The 17,617-nt window shown below is 40.5% G+C and overlaps 2 protein-coding genes across 3 annotated transcripts; both read left to right on the forward strand.

The window, feature by feature from the left end:
• Positions 1-229: 229 nt before the first annotated feature.
• On the forward strand, positions 230-6,381 carry TM2D3 (TM2 domain containing 3). Of its 2 annotated transcripts, none has more exons than XM_050903697.1 (6): positions 230-317; positions 1,428-1,526; positions 2,391-2,548; positions 3,114-3,288; positions 3,881-3,956; positions 5,235-6,381. In XM_050903697.1, exons 1-6 carry the CDS (start codon positions 230-232, stop codon positions 5,398-5,400), a joined length of 762 nt encoding a protein of 253 aa, XP_050759654.1. In that variant the 3' UTR covers positions 5,401-6,381. The 2 variants fall into 2 exon arrangements, with proteins under 2 accessions (XP_050759654.1, XP_050759655.1); XM_050903698.1 differs by having other exon boundaries at positions 1,431-1,526.
• Positions 6,382-6,722: 341 nt separating this feature from the next.
• ADAL (adenosine deaminase like) lies at positions 6,723-16,931 on the forward strand. Its single transcript, XM_050903696.1, has 10 exons — positions 6,723-6,776; positions 8,599-8,729; positions 9,269-9,329; positions 10,110-10,197; positions 10,757-10,838; positions 11,624-11,750; positions 12,445-12,525; positions 13,521-13,659; positions 14,156-14,256; positions 15,613-16,931. The coding sequence occupies exons 1-10, from the start codon at positions 6,723-6,725 to the stop codon at positions 15,802-15,804; spliced, it is 1,056 nt and encodes a 351-aa protein (XP_050759653.1). The 3' UTR covers positions 15,805-16,931.
• The last annotated feature ends 686 nt before the right edge of the window (positions 16,932-17,617 follow it).

A 17,617-nucleotide genomic window follows, 5' to 3' on the forward strand; every position in this document is an offset into this window, starting at 1 on the left:
GCGGGCCGCAGCCACCGGCGGGCCGCAGCCACCGGCGGGCCGCAGCCACCGGCGGGCCGCAGCCACCGGCGGGCCGCGGCCCTTGTCGCCCCAGGCTGGCGGCGGGCGGCCCCTGCCCGCTTCGGGCGGCGGAGGAGCCGGTGCCCGCGCGGGGCTGCGGCTCAGCCGGCCGCCCCGCCCCCCCCCGCCCCGCCCCTCGCCGGGAGCGGCGCAGGCGGCGGCAGGCAAGATGGCGGCGCTGGCCGGGCTGGGCGCCCTGCGGAGGCTCTGCAGCGTCGCGCTGTTCCTGTCCCAGCTCTACGTCCTGTCCGGCCGCGGTGAGCGCGGCCGCCGCCGCTTCGCCCGGGACGGGGCGGGTGGGGTGGGAGAAGGGCGGGCGGGGGAGGAAGCTGCCGCCTGACCGCGGCCCCGCGGCCGGCTCGGGCCGCCCGGACGTGCGGAGCCTCTGGCGCGGCGGGGGGAGGCCCGGCGGCGCCTCGGCGCCTCGCCTGCGGGTGGGGGCTCTTCTCCCGAGCGTCTTCAGCCGGTCCCCGAGGCGGGGGCTGAACGCGCCCCTGGCGGGACCGGCTGCTGAGCGGCCGAGCTGGGGAGGTGACCGTGACCTCGGTTGCCGCTTCCCCGGCGGGGGGGGTGGGGAGCCAGGTGCTTCGGGCATGGCCGCTTTTAGTTGTGCGCTGCAGGGCTGGTACTTAGTACTGGGATGCTCGCTGTTAGGACAAAAGACGGGCTAGGCCTGGCTCACCGACTCGTCTGCTGCTCTAGACTTCCACAGAGTCTTTTGTGCGTACTCCTTGTCGCGAACTGTGTGTGATCCAAAATGTAACTGGCGAGGTACTGGGGATTCTCAGCACCGTCTGGGTAGACAGATGTGACAGACCGATGTTTAGGCTCCCACCCGGGCATGGCCGCTTGTGCTGTGTGTAGGCTGCCTTACGGGCTCAGGCACAGATCTGCATGCCTCTGAGCTCTGCACAGCCCCGAGTCCTTGGAACCGTGGGACTCGCGTGGAGACAAACATGAAGCGCATGCACAAATACAGCCATGGTTGCTAGCCAGTTCTTCTAGTCCAGCTTTCTAGCAAAGAAGTAGCTGCATTGCTTGATTAAATGATTTTGTTCAGTAGCAAATACTGTGTAAAATCTGCTTTGTGAGCAGTGTTTTTTAATTCTCAAGAATCAAAAAATAAGACTGAATTGAAATAAACACGGTTTCTTGTGTAAAAGGAACGATTCAATTCTAGTGCTCATTTTAATGTTTAATGTAAACATTCTACTATTTCTAGAACAGGAAAACAGATATTTATAATTTTTTTAATTCTCATTACACTTTCCACTTGTAATTTCATATCAGCGTGCTGAAATCAAACTGCTCCTGAAGATGAATTTTATTCTAGAAATATCATTTTCTCCATTTTTGTTTTCTTGTAGCAGGATCTTTGATGACCACAAAGCATTCACAGCCACAGTCTACATTTGCAAAAAGTCTGACTTCAACAACTACAAATACTCCTTATTTTAAAGCAGCAGGTACAATATTAATGTTGTTTGTTTTGGTTTTTTTCTATGGGCCTTTTTCCTCGGTGTCTTGAGTTTAATAGTAAAGTTACTGAATTATGTCTTAGAAACCTGTACGTGCTTTCACAGTGGTAAAAGACATTATAGTATAACACGTTATGAATTACCCTCCAATGACCTTAACAATTAGTTTGGATTATGTAATTAGAAAATGGGTCCATATAAGATCTTACAACTAGAAAATGACCAGTTAAACTGCCATTGTGGTTCATGTGTTTTATACCCTCTCAGGATGGTGAAACTTCTTGAAAGACGCCGGCATTCTGCAAGAACTTGTTAGTGTTCCCTATTGAACATAACTACAGTTTTTGTAGCTCACTGAGGGGTGCATCAGGATTGGCTGCAACACTGTTCCTGCTAGTAATTTAAGAGGTGATTCTGAACACATACAAACAGCAAATGGCTGAGCTAGCTGTAAACTTAATGAGAGCTGAACTAAAAGTAGGTTACATGTGTCAACCTGCTGCCGTACCTAAATTGATTACTTCCGCTGAGAAATACTGGCTGAGGCGGCACTAATCCGTGCTAAGCTCTGTTCTGGTGTTGTACTGAATCGTGTTGCTGTGCTGTCCTGTACAGAACTTCTGTGAGATCCTTGCAGGGTACCCTGCTGTGTTGTGTAGCTCATGCAGTGGTTCCCACAACACAAACTTGTAATGCTCTTCACCGTATAATAAGGAAAGCCATTTATGCAGTGTCAGTACGTGTGTGTGTGTGTGTATATATATGTATAAAAGAAAACGTGTATATATACTTTAGATTATATAGGGGGTTTTATTCATTTTCTTAATTTTATTCACATATTTCACCTTTCAGAAAGTACAGAAATTCCATCTTACGTGACTAAATGTCCTAGCAACGGGCTTTGCAGTAGATTGCCACCGGACTGTATGACATGTAACACAAACTACTCCTGTATATATGGGAAGCCGGCCACTTTTGATTGCAAAGTCAAGCCACATGTTCATTGTGTTGTAAGTAACCTGTTACTTTTAAACCCAAATGTAAGTCAGTTAATTAAAACTGTGACATCTTGTCATAAAATACAAAACATTGATTTCCAGGTTCTTACATAGGCAGGTTTGCAGATCTGTGATCGTTTAATCTGATTCAACTGTAGGCCCTTGCTGAAGAGGCAGACCTAGCCTTCTCTGTTTTGCCTTTCTTGCATTGAATCTTTTTGTTACGCAGCCATGCAGCTGAGTTAAATCCATTTGTTGACCAATCAAAACTGAACCATTTTGAGAGTGGGGAGGCTAAATAACTGTCAGAGGTACAAACTGATCTTACAGGTGAGACTGAGTCCTCCTTTTGGCAGTAGCCTTAGATTGGAGGAAGCAGTAATGTTAAACTGCGCTTTAATAACTCTTTGTCAGTTTTCTCATGTTGATTTTTCTATTTTACTTGACTACATAGAGGTAGCAAAGAGGGTAATTGTTATTTTGCCCAAAATGTTTACCCATAAAATGTAGTTTGATACTGCACACTGTGAATTTTTTTTTTTATTACTAGCAAAGTGATAATGCTGTCCTTTTATAGGATCAGAGTAACCATGAGCAGGAGAACTTTACAATTAACATGACGTGCCAGTTTTGCTGGCAGCTTGCAACAACTGATTATGTATGTACCAATTCTACAAACTGCATGACGGTTTCTTGTCCGCGACAACGATATAATGCCACTTGTACAGTACGGGATCATATTCATTGTCTAGGTAAGGTGGGCTACACCAGATTCTGTAAAGAAGCTTTTTTTCTAAAGAATTTCTTAACATTTTTTGTAATGGGTAAATACAATGATTGCTTCTGTCCATTGCAGTAACAGCTGGCACGTTGATTAATCTATTGAATTTTTTGATAGTTACATTTTAATTTTTAAGCATAATAGTGGCATCTAACTGTAAACATTGGCTTTTAATACTGCTTTATGCTTTTATGTGAGAGAAAATAGTTCTGTCTTATTTTTGTCAACTTGTATGAATTAAACGAATTTGGACACCACTAATAGAATCAATATCAAATGTCTCAGTAGGATAATTAAAAAAAAATCATGCTAGTTTCACCCAACCGGTTCAATTTTCCCCTTGTTTGTTCAGTGACTTTGCATGTTTTCTGATGTGGGACAGCGATTGATGGAGCAGAGGACTGTAGAGTATATATGAGCTTTCGTGTTGACAGTGTTTGTTTCAATTAGTGTCAACCCTTTCAGACTCTTGTTAGAGAAATGCAGTATTTTCTTGCTTGTCATTTTCTTACTCATTATGTGGTCTTTGTTACATTAAGGTTTGAATGTTTTCTAATGTTTAGGTAATCGTGTCTTTCCTAAGATGCTCTACTGCAACTGGACTGGAGGTTATAAGTGGTCTACTGCCTTGGCACTAAGGTACACAAGAACTATCAGATAATGTCTAAAGCTGAAATAGATAATATTATTAGAAATAGATTAATTGTCTATAAAATCTTCAGTTTGTGTGGTTTTCTACTTGGTATTTTTTAATGGTGTCCTGAATAACCAATATTTCATATAGTCTAGCTTAGAATTTGGAGGCATGGGATGCCTGAAGATTTCATATGCAACGATACTAGCTGTCTTCAGTGAATAGAGCTTGGGAGAAAACATTTACCCTATTTGTGCATCACATGTACTTTCCTCAGAGTACATGCCAATGATCCTTAGGCTTCACAAAGTGATCCATTTTCTGAGTAGAGAGGACGTGTTGGCTTTTATTGTCTATGGTGTCAGTGAGGTACAAATGCTCAAAAAAAGTGCAGATTTACATTTTTTTCTCCCAGTTTTTTATATGTTTTAAACAATTAGGGCTGAAAATTGTCCAAGTTACTTCTTGGTATCTGAAATGAATGCAGGTGTTTCTGAATTCAATAGATGTCACTGAGCAGGCTATAGTTGGTATACATTTGTTACGGCTTCCTTCCCAACTGTAATAGCTAGAAATGCCTTAAGATGAAGTTTCTTGCATTTTAAATTATTAGGGAAGAGACCAGTGTAGCAGTATTGAAAGAAACTATTTAGGTTATTTTTGGAATACTAAGCCATTAGAGCACCACAATAGCGATTTGAAAGTAACTGATGTTCTTTTGGTGGTAAGACCTTTTTTCATTAAATTTTAATACTTCAAAAGTGGTTAATATGATAAATTAGCTAGTGAGACGCTCTGTTCCTGGAGCCAAAGATACAATAACACTCTGGTTAGGAAAGCAATCTAACACACTTTCCTTTATAGCAAGAGTTATTCTCTCTGCCACCAGCTGGAGAAACTTATTGTTGCCTGATGACTGCATGGGGCTGAATTTAGTGTTTGGGTCTGCTTGTTTGTTGGGGTTTTTTAGCTTCTGCTAGCTTAGAAAAGTTGAGACACATTTATAGATTTGAGAGTTTTGCTTTTTATTGCTTGTCACGAATGAAAAACTGTCAAGTCTCTGGATAGTATTGATTAGCTAAGAAATAGTGCTATTTCATCAAAAAGCTTTCTCATTTAATAACCCAGTCAGCTCTTTCTATACAAAAAAAGTATAGTTTCTTGAATGATGTAGAGCAAAACTATCATCGACTTGTAGGTATGTCAGAAAGAAGTGTGTAATGGATACCCAAACTGAGTTCCTTTAAAACTAATAATAATGAATCATGGTTTTATTCTTACAGCATCACCCTTGGTGGATTTGGTGCCGATCGTTTCTATTTGGGCCAGTGGCGGGAAGGTCTGGGAAAACTCTTCAGCTTTGGTGGACTTGGAATATGGACACTAATTGATGTGCTCCTGATAGGTGTTGGCTATGTGGGACCTGCAGATGGTTCTCTTTATATTTAAATGTGGGTGCAACATGTTTCAGAGAGGAGTAATTGCTTGGAAAGGGCTCTAAATAAAAGAATGTAGAGATTTGAGCCTTTAAGGTAGAATGAAGAACAACTCTTCTTTCTGTGTGCATACGTTTTAATGTACAGTATCTGTACTTAGTTTGCCTTTAACTAAGGTAAAATAAAAGCGTGGATCACTGAGTAAGTTGAAATTAATTTCCTTTCTTTTGTGGACATGCTATTTTTCTATGAAAAAAAGTTGAACAGCTAACCAAATTCTGCACTATGCTTGAACTTGGATGATCTGTCAAGCACCAAAAGAGATGCAAACTAACTTGAATATTGAGTTGTTTACTTCATATTTGTATGCTTGAATTTAAAGCTAACTTCCCTAAATATGTCAGTAATATTTTTTTTTTCTGTATTTGTGGGAGGATAATTTATTTGCCTGAATTACTCTAGCAGTATGTAGATCACCATGTTTTATGCTGTTAATTACATTCATCTCTTGTTTTGGGATATAGCAAGAGCTAACACTTGCTTAGTGACTTGTTGACTTAAAATTGTGGGCTTTTTAGAATTAGATGGCAGTTATGCTAAGAGCTAAATATGAAATAATTGAAATAGATTTTAGGATTGTTCCAGAATGTCTCTATTTTGGTTGGGTTTGACCTGCATATCGGTGAAAGGTACAACTCGTATTCTTGTGCTGGCGAGCTTGCCAAGTTAATTTAAAAAAAGGGTTGGCAATATAATTGATGCGTTTGTGCACTTGCGACTTCGTAACAAGATAATGTAGCAAACTGTAGTGCCGTTACAGAAGAATAACTTAGTTGACTTAAATACCCGAAGGTAGCTGCCTGCCTCTCGGCCAGGCGACCTTCTTGCCGTGCCCTCCCCCTTACACTAGACTTGAACTGTCGCTTGTGTAGTACTAAGGTGCAGTAGATCTGGAAATCGTATCACGTGAATAAACTTGAACTTGAAGCTTTAATGGAGTTAAATACTAATAGTGGTTTTTCTGACCTCGCCTTCGCTCCTGCTGCACCTGTGTTTCCCTGCACGGGTGGCTGACGGCGGGAGGGAGGGAGCGGGGAGGAGAGGGCTGGGGTGAGCGGCGGGGCCGTGGCGCCCCCCCCGTGCCGAACGCCTACACCGGCTGCTCGCCCAGTGCCGGGGGGCTGCGCCCGGCTGGCAGCAAGCACCAGCAGGGGCCGGCTCCTGCCGGCGGCGGAACGCAACCGTCGGGGCCGGGCCGGGCCGGGGGGCGGTGCGGTGCGGTGCCGCCGCCGTGACCCCAGCCGCGGCCCGCCCTCCGCCGGCACAGGCGCCGTCATGGCGGCGGAGCGGGAGCGGGAGCTGCGCTTCTACCGGCAGCTGCCCAAAGTGGTGAGCGGCGGGGGCAGCGCGGCTGCGGAGGCGGGGCGGGGGCGCCGCGGGGAAGCAGCCGGGGGCGGCCGGGGCCCTGCCCGTCCCTCAGGCGGCGGTCCCGGGCGAGGTGCGGGGCCCCGGCTGCGGCGGGCGGCCCCGGGCGCTCTTGGCGGGGGCGGGAATGCGCGGTGCAAGCGGGCTCGGGCGGGAGCGGGGGGCTGAGGGGCTGGGGCTGGCAGCGCACCGGCACTGCAGCACTGCGGGCGGACAGACAGACAGACAGCCAGCTGCTCTTTTCTCCGAGTTTTTATCGAACGCGCGCTTTTTCTGAGGTCCTTTATCCCACAGAAAGACACGGTAGGTGTTTGCCTGTCCAGCTGGTTTGCAGTTCTTGGTGTCTGATCTTCTTCCAATTAAATCAGTTGAGCATGATCTTTATTTTCTTTTTTTGTCCTGTTTTTCCTCAAGGCTGGCCCAAGAAGTCTGTCTCAGATAACACTTTTTTTTTCCACGTCCCGACGGGTGTGCCTTACTTTTAGTGTATCTGTGCTGTCGTTTGCTATGTGGTACTGCATTTTTATCGGTGTTACCATTTTGGACTTGCAAAACAGCAAGTGGCACGCACGTACTCCAACAGAGAGCTTATACAGTAAATGCACAGGTGCACAATCAAAACCACATCAAATTACACCATCCCTGTATTCTCATGCTCTTTTTCAATAAGGTGTTTTTCAGGGTTTATGTTTAATGTCTAGCTGAATCCTGTGAGGTATTTCACTTGTAAGACTGTGAGAAATTTAATGTAGTAGTAGTTTGTATGTATCTGGCTTGATTTCCAGAAGTGGTAAGCAGCCATAGCTCCTGGTGTTCAGTTGGAGTTGTGCACCTTCACAGTTCAAGATAATCTGACCCCTTTTCCTCTGCTTGTGAACTTAATGCTTTAAAATAGGAATCTGAAACACGATACTTCACAAAGTTAAAATAATTGAATCTTGAAGGAGTTACCATTTCAACATGTTTTCCAATCAAAGGCTTGAAGAAATATTTCTCCAATTTTTCTTTTCCCAGTGAGAAGAGATGTATTCCAGGGGGACGAGGGGGTAGGTAACAAAGCAGATGCTTTGCAGAAACATTTTGAATGAGCTGGGAGGGCACTAGGGACCTGTTCCGTATGTCAGGAGCCAGGAGATCATAAGAAGGAGCAAAGGTGCAGTGAGGAATGGAGCCAGGGATCATAGGTTTGGACCCCAGAGTCAGGTTGTCAGAGAAAGTCAGGCAGAAAGCAGTCTTGGACAAAGGAGGGCAATTACTCCAGTTGCTGTTAATGGGTAGAGGTTGTATCTTGCTGGATTTCTGGTGTGAGTTAAAACTTCAAAGCATGAAAAAAAGACAGGTGAGTGGAGATACAGATGTTGCTATTTTCAAACAATGTACACATACGTTTAACTTGCAGTGGATGGGGAAAGAGTTCTTGAATCCTTATTATACTTTTCTTAACACTGAGGCAGCTGTTCACTTCCTCCTCGCATTGAGTTGCATCACTCCAACAGTTAGCTGGAGAGCTCTCTTTCCTGAGCCAGCCGGGCTCCCGCTGAGACCAGTGCTAACAGCAGCCCACCAAGTGAGAAGGAACAAATAGGACAGTCTCAGTTGAACCGGTGCATGCAAAAGCATGAGGAAACAATTATTAGCCAAACGCAGAGATAACTTACTTTATTTTCAAACTCAGAGTGAAACAACGATAAGGTAGGATACAAGAATGGTAGTACAAACAAGATGTAGAAGCCATCCTTTTCACTGGACACAAATCCATCATGATTTTTTTTTTTTCCCCCTCTAGGAACTTCATGCTCATTTGAACGGCTGCATCAGTTCTGCCACTATGAAGAAACTTATGGCCCAGAAGCCATACCTTCAGATCCAGAATGGAATGACCGTGATTGACAAAGGAAAGAAAAGAACCTTAGATGAGTGAGTATACGTGTGTGTGTGCGTGATGAACGTTTACCGAGTGCCTTTTAATTAAGTTCAAAACAGAGAAATGTATGGCCTTATACACTGATGGCAGAAAACACATACTCAAGTTTTACAGTCCAATCTGTTAGATTTTTTTTTTTGCTACTTGTATCTATAGAATAACTTCTTAGATGTTTGCAAACTAAATGGAAATTGTATGTTGATTAATTCCCTTTTTAAAGGATTGAAAATTTTCACTTGTAGAATACGTTCTTCAGAGAAAATTGACTTGTATAGTTTCCTTTTTTGGAAACTTCATGTTTTCCTTTGTGCTTCAAAAAGCTTTGTGGTAATAATAATAATAATTTCTGTTGCAAATGCATTGTTAGCATCTAAAATCAGAAATCACCATTCAGATGGCCTTTGTATTTTAAGCTACCAACTGGTTAATTGAGCATAGTGAGTACATGTTTTCAGAGTGCAGGGTTTTTTTTTTGAATACTCATTTTACTGTTCAATATTTGTCCAACTAATTTGTTAACCTTTTATTTTAGATGTTTTCAGATGTTTCAGATCATCTATCAGATTACCACTAGGACGGAAGATATTTTACTGGTAAGTTAATTAAGAGTTCACTTAAAACAAGCAAGCAATACACACAGTCAAAATTAGTTGGATTGACAGCATTGGGTTCCAAGTAACAATATCAACAATGGTCCCTTCAATTGGATGTCAGAATTATTATTGTAAAACACACTAATTTAGAAACACAGGATTTTATATAACTTTTACATTTAATTTTTGTGAAAGCAATGAGCTTCCAATATGGTGGCCATTACGACCACTCAGATGCTTGGACTGATAATGTCTTAAAAACGTGATGTCTGTTCATTGTTACCAAAGCTTTGATTTACCGTAATCTCCTGTTTCTTCTTTGGTTCATTACGTACCAAACATACAGAACTAGAATTGCCCTTTGTTCACCTCACATTACAAAACTGTCAAGGAGAACTGTTGTGTGATCAAAATAGGGAGCAGAAAGTGGTGTAGCGTCCTCTTCTTTCCTCCTGTAAAGGGGTTTTTAGGCAGCCTGTTAAACTTCGAGAAAGGTACAGTTGCTGTGAAAGGGGTTGTGACTGCCCCAGTTGAGGGGCATTCTTGTTCAGACGAGGAAGTTCTCATTTGTCCTAGGTCTCTTTAGTATCACTGAGGGAACTGGAGGTACCCTTTGTGGGGTAGTATTTCCAGAGATGGAGAGCGCTAAAAATACATAGGGCCTGAAAATTTTGCAAGTGTTTCACGCCAGAAAATAACTGAGTCTTTTAGTTGTAAAGGAATATATAACCAATTACAAGCATTACTTTTATCATGTTGGATACACTGTTTTTTAATCAGATAACTAAAGATGTTATTAAAGAATTTGCTGATGATGGTGTCAAATATCTGGAATTGAGGAGCACTCCTAGAGAAGAAAAGTCCACAGGTACAGTCTGTTCTGGTTTTTAATTTGTAAGTCTGATGTGCTATAAAACTTAGTTAAGACTATGTTAATAACAAGCAAAGTCAAATTTAGTTGGTTCAATAAAAATATACTTTAAATGTAAAAGCAAAGATTAACCATGTAAAAGCATGTCACTTTACTGTTAGATTTTTGAGGACAAGAATGTGTTGGTTATAACTCTGCTATCCAGGAATTTGGGTTATTTGCTTTAGTACGACATCTGAATCTGCTAATATTTTTAATAGCTGATATATTTTCTTTTTGTTACTTCATTTCTTATTTTCTTTTAAATGTGGTTTCATAGAAACAGATAAGAGAAGTCCTCTTGGTACTCTCTGGTTCACACTAATGGAAGCTTAATTCAAATATATGCTTCAAAGTAAAGCTATATTTATAAAGAGAATTAGAACTATATAGATTAGAAGACTACAGACTAAAATCAAAGGTGCAAAATGAAACTTAAGAGGCTAGAGAGCTGGGTCTGCAACACAATAAAATTAATTCAAATGTGTTTATTCCAAATGTGTACATGTGTTTGTAGGTATGACCAAAAGGATGTACGTTGAAACTGTACTTGAGGGTATAAAGCAGTGTAAAGAAGAAGGCTTGGATATAGATGTAAGGTAAATAAAGCACATGGAGTACCTCTGTTTCAAGGCTTTGTGTAGTCTGATGCTCAGTCATGGTTTGCAGAGAGGTTTACAAACCATCAGTGTAGGAAAGAAAATTATGCTTAAATTAGGTTACATGGAATGGCAACAGGTAATTCATATGGAAACCTGAATTTTTATCTTCCTTTTTACTGATGGAGAATGAAACCGGGTAAAGCTTTTCAGCTCTAAGACTGTCCATTCTCTGCAACATTTTCAGGAAAAACAGTGTTTTTGATGGACATTGCATTAAAGACTCCTTTTTCACAGCCTAGATTCATTGCAAAGATTTTGCTTGATTAGCTGTGCAAGCACCCTGCTGTAAAGCAGAGGTAGTCCTAAGCAGCAGACAAGTTTCAGAAGGTGTCAGTGCTTGCTTGGAGGCAGTCTCCTTGCCTGTCTTTTCTACTCTCAGTAGCAACCCTTGTTAAATTCATTTGTGGAAGCTGAAAAAATTCTCATTCTTCATGTGCGCACCTCGGAGAGGTTGCTCGCCTGACAGTGCAGGCAGCAGATGAGCAGTGTATTGTTCCCTGCCCTCCCTCTCACCATGGCTATTGCATTTCACAGGCTAACCTATGTATCTAATTTGTTTCCCTCTGCACTTTGGTACCTTCGTTCCTTGAACAGTTTCCTGTACAAATACTCTTTATACTCAGCTACGAAGGATGTGAAGTGCCATTTTTGTTGGTATCAGATTTGTTGGTCTCCTGATATTACAGCTTGCATTTAACTTAATATGTACATTTCTATCCTAGATTGTTAATAGCAATAAATCGAAGAGGTGGCCCGGCAGTTGCTAAGCAGACTGTTAAACTTGCTGAAGAGTTCCTTCTTTCCACTGATGGGGTTGTAGTAGGACTTGACCTCAGTGGTGATCCCACCGTAAGTTTTTGTTTTATTTTGGTCTGTTCTCGAAGATAAATATATAATGATGTGTAACAGCAAGCGGTTCTAACCATACTTTGTTCTTACAAGTTTTTGTCCGTTGTTTGTTGCTAGTTTGAATGGATTGCTCGTAATCTTGATACCAGGTTAATCCCTGTTGCTGTAAGGGACAGATACTCTAACGATGAATCAATAGATTAATATATGATGCTGAAACAAGAGCCACTGAAAAGTAGTGTTTATCTGGGAAGCATCAGTTACTAAATTGTCCCAGTCAGATTGACTGGGTTGAGGCAAGTTAAATAATGCTGCAAGCTGACACTAGTTTGAATTTTGTTTAGATGCACCAAATGCTTATTGCATATTAAGCAAAAATATTTGAGGATAGCTGTCAAGTTGAAATGAAATAGCTCTAGGTGGGAGTTGTTGAAAGGAGACCAAAATCAAGACAGTTGGCTTGTCAGTGTTAGGCATCGCCTGCACTACTGACATTTGACCCATTTGTCTAAATTGTGCCCATATAGCAGAACATTATGTGGCTTGCTGCATTCAAAACTGAAGTAATGGGAAAATAAAAATAATTCAATGTAACTGTATTTAAGTATTTTGATATTGCTAGACTTCTTATTATTGTAATAGGAGGAGTTTTGTAAAACAAGCTGTAGAATGCTGATGTGTTTCTGTCTTCAAGGCAGGACATGGTCAAGATTTTTTGGAACCGCTCTCCGAAGCAAAAAAAGCAGGTCTAAAGCTGGCATTGCATCTTTCAGAGGTGAAAGTTTTCTTTATTTTGGTCCTCTCTAATTCCCATTTTGTATAAACCTTGATGAAGCTAAAATTAACTTCTGTGTGTTTTGAACTTCTCAGGCCAAAGTAGTAACGGTTTGGGACATTTTGACAAGAGAGAAGAAAACAAAGAAGAATCTTCAACAATCTGTTCTGAATCAAAACTGTCAAATTATTTCTTACTGTACTGTATCTATTGGGGGGTTAGGTGTGAAATAGAAAATTAGTAATATTCCAAGAGATCCACTGTTTTCTTCCTGGTATTTTACCAGAAGTCATGTATAGTAAAATTTGCACCTTTGCATGAGTAGTTCTGTTAGCTCTGTTTGTATCGGTAGAAAGAGTTGGGCTTCTCCATACAATCTGTTGAAGTGGTGGCTGAAGTTTACTCTGACGAGTCTGATAAATACTGAAAATATTTTTATTTCTTCAGGAAATTAAGCATGATACATGATGTCACAGGCCTATTTATACTTGATTCTATTTCATTAAGGAGGCTTTTGCAGGGTATTCCTGCATGCTTCTCTGAAATTTTATTTCTTAATGTCTCAGTGGACTTCTGGTTTTGTTTTGTTTGTTTGTTTGTTTTTGGCCTCTTGCAGTTTAAGTTCTTCATACACCATTTTTTTAATCCCTGTGTAAAACAGGTGTTAGAGGTCTTCTTGACAGGGTAGTTTTGAAACTGAAGCATACAAAGCTGATTTGAGGCCTCCAACTGAAAGTACTTCAGAACTGCAAATAGCAATCGTCTGGTTTTACATACCAGTTAAGGATTCTGGCTGCTTCGGTTTGTATTTCCAAGTCGAGAGTTACGTTCATGCACTGCTTCTTTCTTTACAGGGTAGTAATGCAGATATTTAGTCTCACTAACACTTTCTTTTGGATAAGAGATGCTGTGAAAATAGAACTTGAAGTCCATTGTAATTATTTAATGTGCTGTTTTATGCCGCCTTGACAGAATGTAAAATATATCCTGTCTAGATTCCAAATCAAGAAGAGGAGACCAAAATTCTCCTGGGCCTGCCTCCTGACAGAATTGGACATGGAACGTTTCTCAACTCTGCAGCAGCAGGTTCAGAAGAGTTAGTGCCACTTGTTCGACAGAATCAGATACCTATTGGTAAGAAAAAAAGTTAAGAAAATTACTTGGTGATCTCTAGATTTCAGAATATCATATGTACTGCTGATCTAGTAACTCTCATTTGTCTTTGACGAGAGGTGACTTAGAAACACATGGCAGTGTATGTGAGAATTGCCTATAAAGGTACACTGGTAACGCTTTTGTGTTTCTGACACATTTGTGGCAGCAGACAACAATCGATGTCTCAGATGAAAACAAAACTAAATCACACAACTTTGAGTTACTGTGCAAGGCTGTGTGGTGTTTCTGTATCTGCTTTGCAAGCTCCCTAAATTTTATACCCAGCCAGTAGTTAAGAAGAAATTGATTTCCAAACTTTCCTCAGAAGATATTACCAAATATTTGAAGTACAGAAAATCAAGGAAACAACAATAGCTGATCTTAATTTTCATTCAGGAACAGAAATAAGCCAATTAATGTGTCAAAAACATGCCTTTTGTTTTGATGTAACTACTTGTTTCTTTTTTTCCCTTAGAACTTTGCGTGACATCAAACATCAAAACTCAGACAGTGCCTTCCTGTGACAAACACCATTTTGGATACTGGTACAACATGGGCCACCCTGCAGTACTTTGTGTAAGTTTTTTGATTTTAACCATGTATTTAGGCAAAGAGCCAAACTAGTGTGAAATTGGAGAAGTCTGCCTCCTTTTATGGATCAGAGCTGACTTACTAACAATTTCTGACCTTGCAGCAAATCATCTGCTTATAGGAAATCATAGTGTTCTGTTTGAGAAATGCTTGTAATACAAATGGGAATTTTTAGTATTTCTCTTGGTCTTACTGTAAAGCAAGCCCTTTTTTTCTGTATACAAAGATGATCAGCTATGCATGCAATGAACTTCTTAACTGTTTGCATACTGACAGATTTCTCTTAAACATATTGGTCCAATGCTTGCATTTAAGCTTGTGCTTACCTGAGCATTCATCGTGCTGGATGAGCGTTCTTGAGTTCTCTTGACAGCTAATTAAGGTCCTTAAATGTTGACGTACCAAGGACTTTTGCTGGCATTGGCGGGATTTTACTATCATCCTGTTGGTTTAACCCCTATAATTTGTAGCCTTGTCCAAGTGTGTGTACATATATTAGAGCGTTGTGCTTATTATTCAAGTAAGCCTGAATCCTTTATTGTATAAAGTATTTATTATTGAGTTTGAACTCTGTTGTATTAGGTGAAAAATAATTCATGATTAGAGATTATTTCTGAGATTTTCAATTGTGAAAAGTGTAGATAACCAATGAAGTCACGTAAGAAAGCAGTTTACCCATAAAGGCCTATAAAAACAAGAGGAGGAGTGTTCTCCTACAGTGTTCTAAGTTTAACAGGATATAGTTAGCATTCTTCTGTGTGTGGGGACACAAGGACTCTGAGCTGCAGATGGGTAATCTCATTAACCCTTAAATAATCCTAATTTGCTCCTTTTAGATGAATAATCTTTAGGTGGCTTTCAATCATATGTTTTTGATGCTAGCCTAGTACTTCAGTCAGTATCAAGAAATTGTTCTAGTTGACCCTAAGTGTGGAGGGCGAGCCAGTTTCTTCCCTGAAGATGCAGGAATACAGAGTATGCTCTAGTTCCCAGATCTGAGGAAAGGGAAAAGAGGAATAAGGAGACGTACACATACTGACATAGCTTGCATGTATGCATTGTTTGATAGCCATCTTTCTAGCAATTTCAATAGGAAATCCTATTTTCTTGATAAATTGTGCCATCACTTCAAGAAGTTTTCTTGTATGTTTGAATAATTTATTAATTTTGAGTGAAGACAGGGCAAATAAAGTATGAAGTAATTACCAACATATGACAGAACCGTGGAATAAAATGTGAAACAGTAAGATAAAACTGGTTTGTAATGTGTAGAAAAAACCCTTTTTGATGTAGAGGAACTAATTTAAACTTTTTTTTTCTTTTCTTTCAATTTGACTCCAGACTGATGATAAAGGCGTCTTTGCAACAGACCTATCGCAAGAATATGAGCTGGTTGCAAAAACATTTAATCTGACTCGATCACAGATGTGGGATCTTTCCTACGAATCAATCAACTATATCTTTGCTTCAAGTGTAGTAAAATCAAAGCTAAGGGAACAGTGGTGTAAACTGAAGCCAACTCTGTTTGATTAATCAACCTGTTGTTCTAAACAGCTTGGGTGTATTAGCTTAGTTAATAAGCATTTTTTACTGAAGTCCCTGGCTTTTTTCAGACTTCAGGTTTATAAATCCAGCCCATAAACTGTGCCTGTGCAAAATGAAGATGACAGCAATGCATCCTTTTGTAGTGGGGACAGAGCTAAATGTTCTTTCGTAGTTGGGAAGGGCTCTCAACCGGTGACTGAAGTTCCATGTGTTATCACGTCGTTTCTCTCCAGTTGATATGACATTTTTTAAAAATACTTAGTTGAAATATGTCATCATACTACAAACATTTGAAAGTCAGAACAAAATAAAGGCACAGCTGTTAGGGTTTAAAATGTCTTTGGCAACATGACGCGAAGCAGTTTGTATGTATGGTGTGTATATTTGGTTTTTGTATTGTTTTTAAACAGAAGTTTTGAACAATTGATTGAATGTGAAGACAGAAACAAACTCAGGGAGAATGAAATATTTGTCCCAAAGCAATTAAATATTCCATCTGTTTTTATTGGCGTACGTGTATGACTGAAGCCTGCTGTGGATTGTGTAGCATATGTGGTGGTGCCTATTGATGCACTCAGCACTGGTAGTATTTAGACAGTTAAGAATCTTGAATGCCTTAGCAAACTGTGAGCTACTTGGGGAAAATGGTCTAATTCTTAAAATGCTTTTTAGAATTGCTGTTTTTTTCCTGTAAAAAAGCAATACAAATAGCTTTGACCTCCATGTTTTTGAAACCACTACTTCAAGTGTGCATGCGTGTGTATGTACGTGTGTGTTTGAGACCTACAGAAGAGAGGCACGTACAACCTGCTGCAGGATTTGGTGAGCGTGAGTCCCCAGAGCGGACTTGCTGTCTGCGAGTGGCACCACTTCCGTTCTGACAGCAGAGGGTGATCCTTGGTTCACAAGGTTCACTCTGCGTGTCTCTGTGCATGTATCATTTGATACTGAGACATCAAAATATACATGAACATACACATGCAACAGTATCTAATACTAGATATTGCTAGCTAGTGTAGGAAGTATCCAGAGAGAAGGTATTTCATACTTAGAATGTTTTTACATTGATTAATTAAGCAATCATTCTGGGCTCTACAAGGAAGACTGAATATAAATACAATGATACAAAAGCTGCTCATGACTTCTGTTTTGGTCTTTTTTTAATAAAATCAGCATAAAGTAGTTGTTCTGGCTCCAAAGTGGCAATAAGAAAAAAAAAAAGGGGTGGGGAGGGTAGGATAGCAAAGAAGTTGATATGTCTGTGTGGCTACCTGAGGTTTCCACAGAATGTTTTCCAAGCAGAAAACATTCCTTTTGGAGATGGGGGAAAATTATTTGAAGCAAAACTGTAGTTTTATATATTCAGATAACCGAACTCTGAATAAGACTGACTTTCTATTTATAAAATAAATACTGTTGATTTATAAACAGTACTTTATTTTCCAAATAGTTTCACTGATCACATTATCTTTTGTTGTTTGATCAAGTGGCATTATCACTTACTTTTTGATCAAGTTTGTATTTTCTTTCTACAAAAATAATTAGTATGGTAAATGTATTCTTTTTCCTTTCTTATTGAAAAGCTCTCTAAAGACAGGTTGAACAGCTTTCTGGAAGATTATAGTTACGTGTATCTTAGTCTTAGGATAAGTGAGCCTACACTCAAGTGAGATGTCATTCTCTTCTAAGTTTTATAGTATTTTTATAGGTTATGGCCTTCTAATAACTCTTCAGTAACATAGTATTTGGTTTATTAGCAAAGAAAAACTGTCGAGTTCTTGTTTATTTACTAAGGGGTCAT

This window comes from Gymnogyps californianus, chromosome 11, assembly GCF_018139145.2.
Source record: "Gymnogyps californianus isolate 813 chromosome 11, ASM1813914v2, whole genome shotgun sequence".
NCBI classification, from domain to species: domain Eukaryota; kingdom Metazoa; phylum Chordata; class Aves; order Accipitriformes; family Cathartidae; genus Gymnogyps; species Gymnogyps californianus.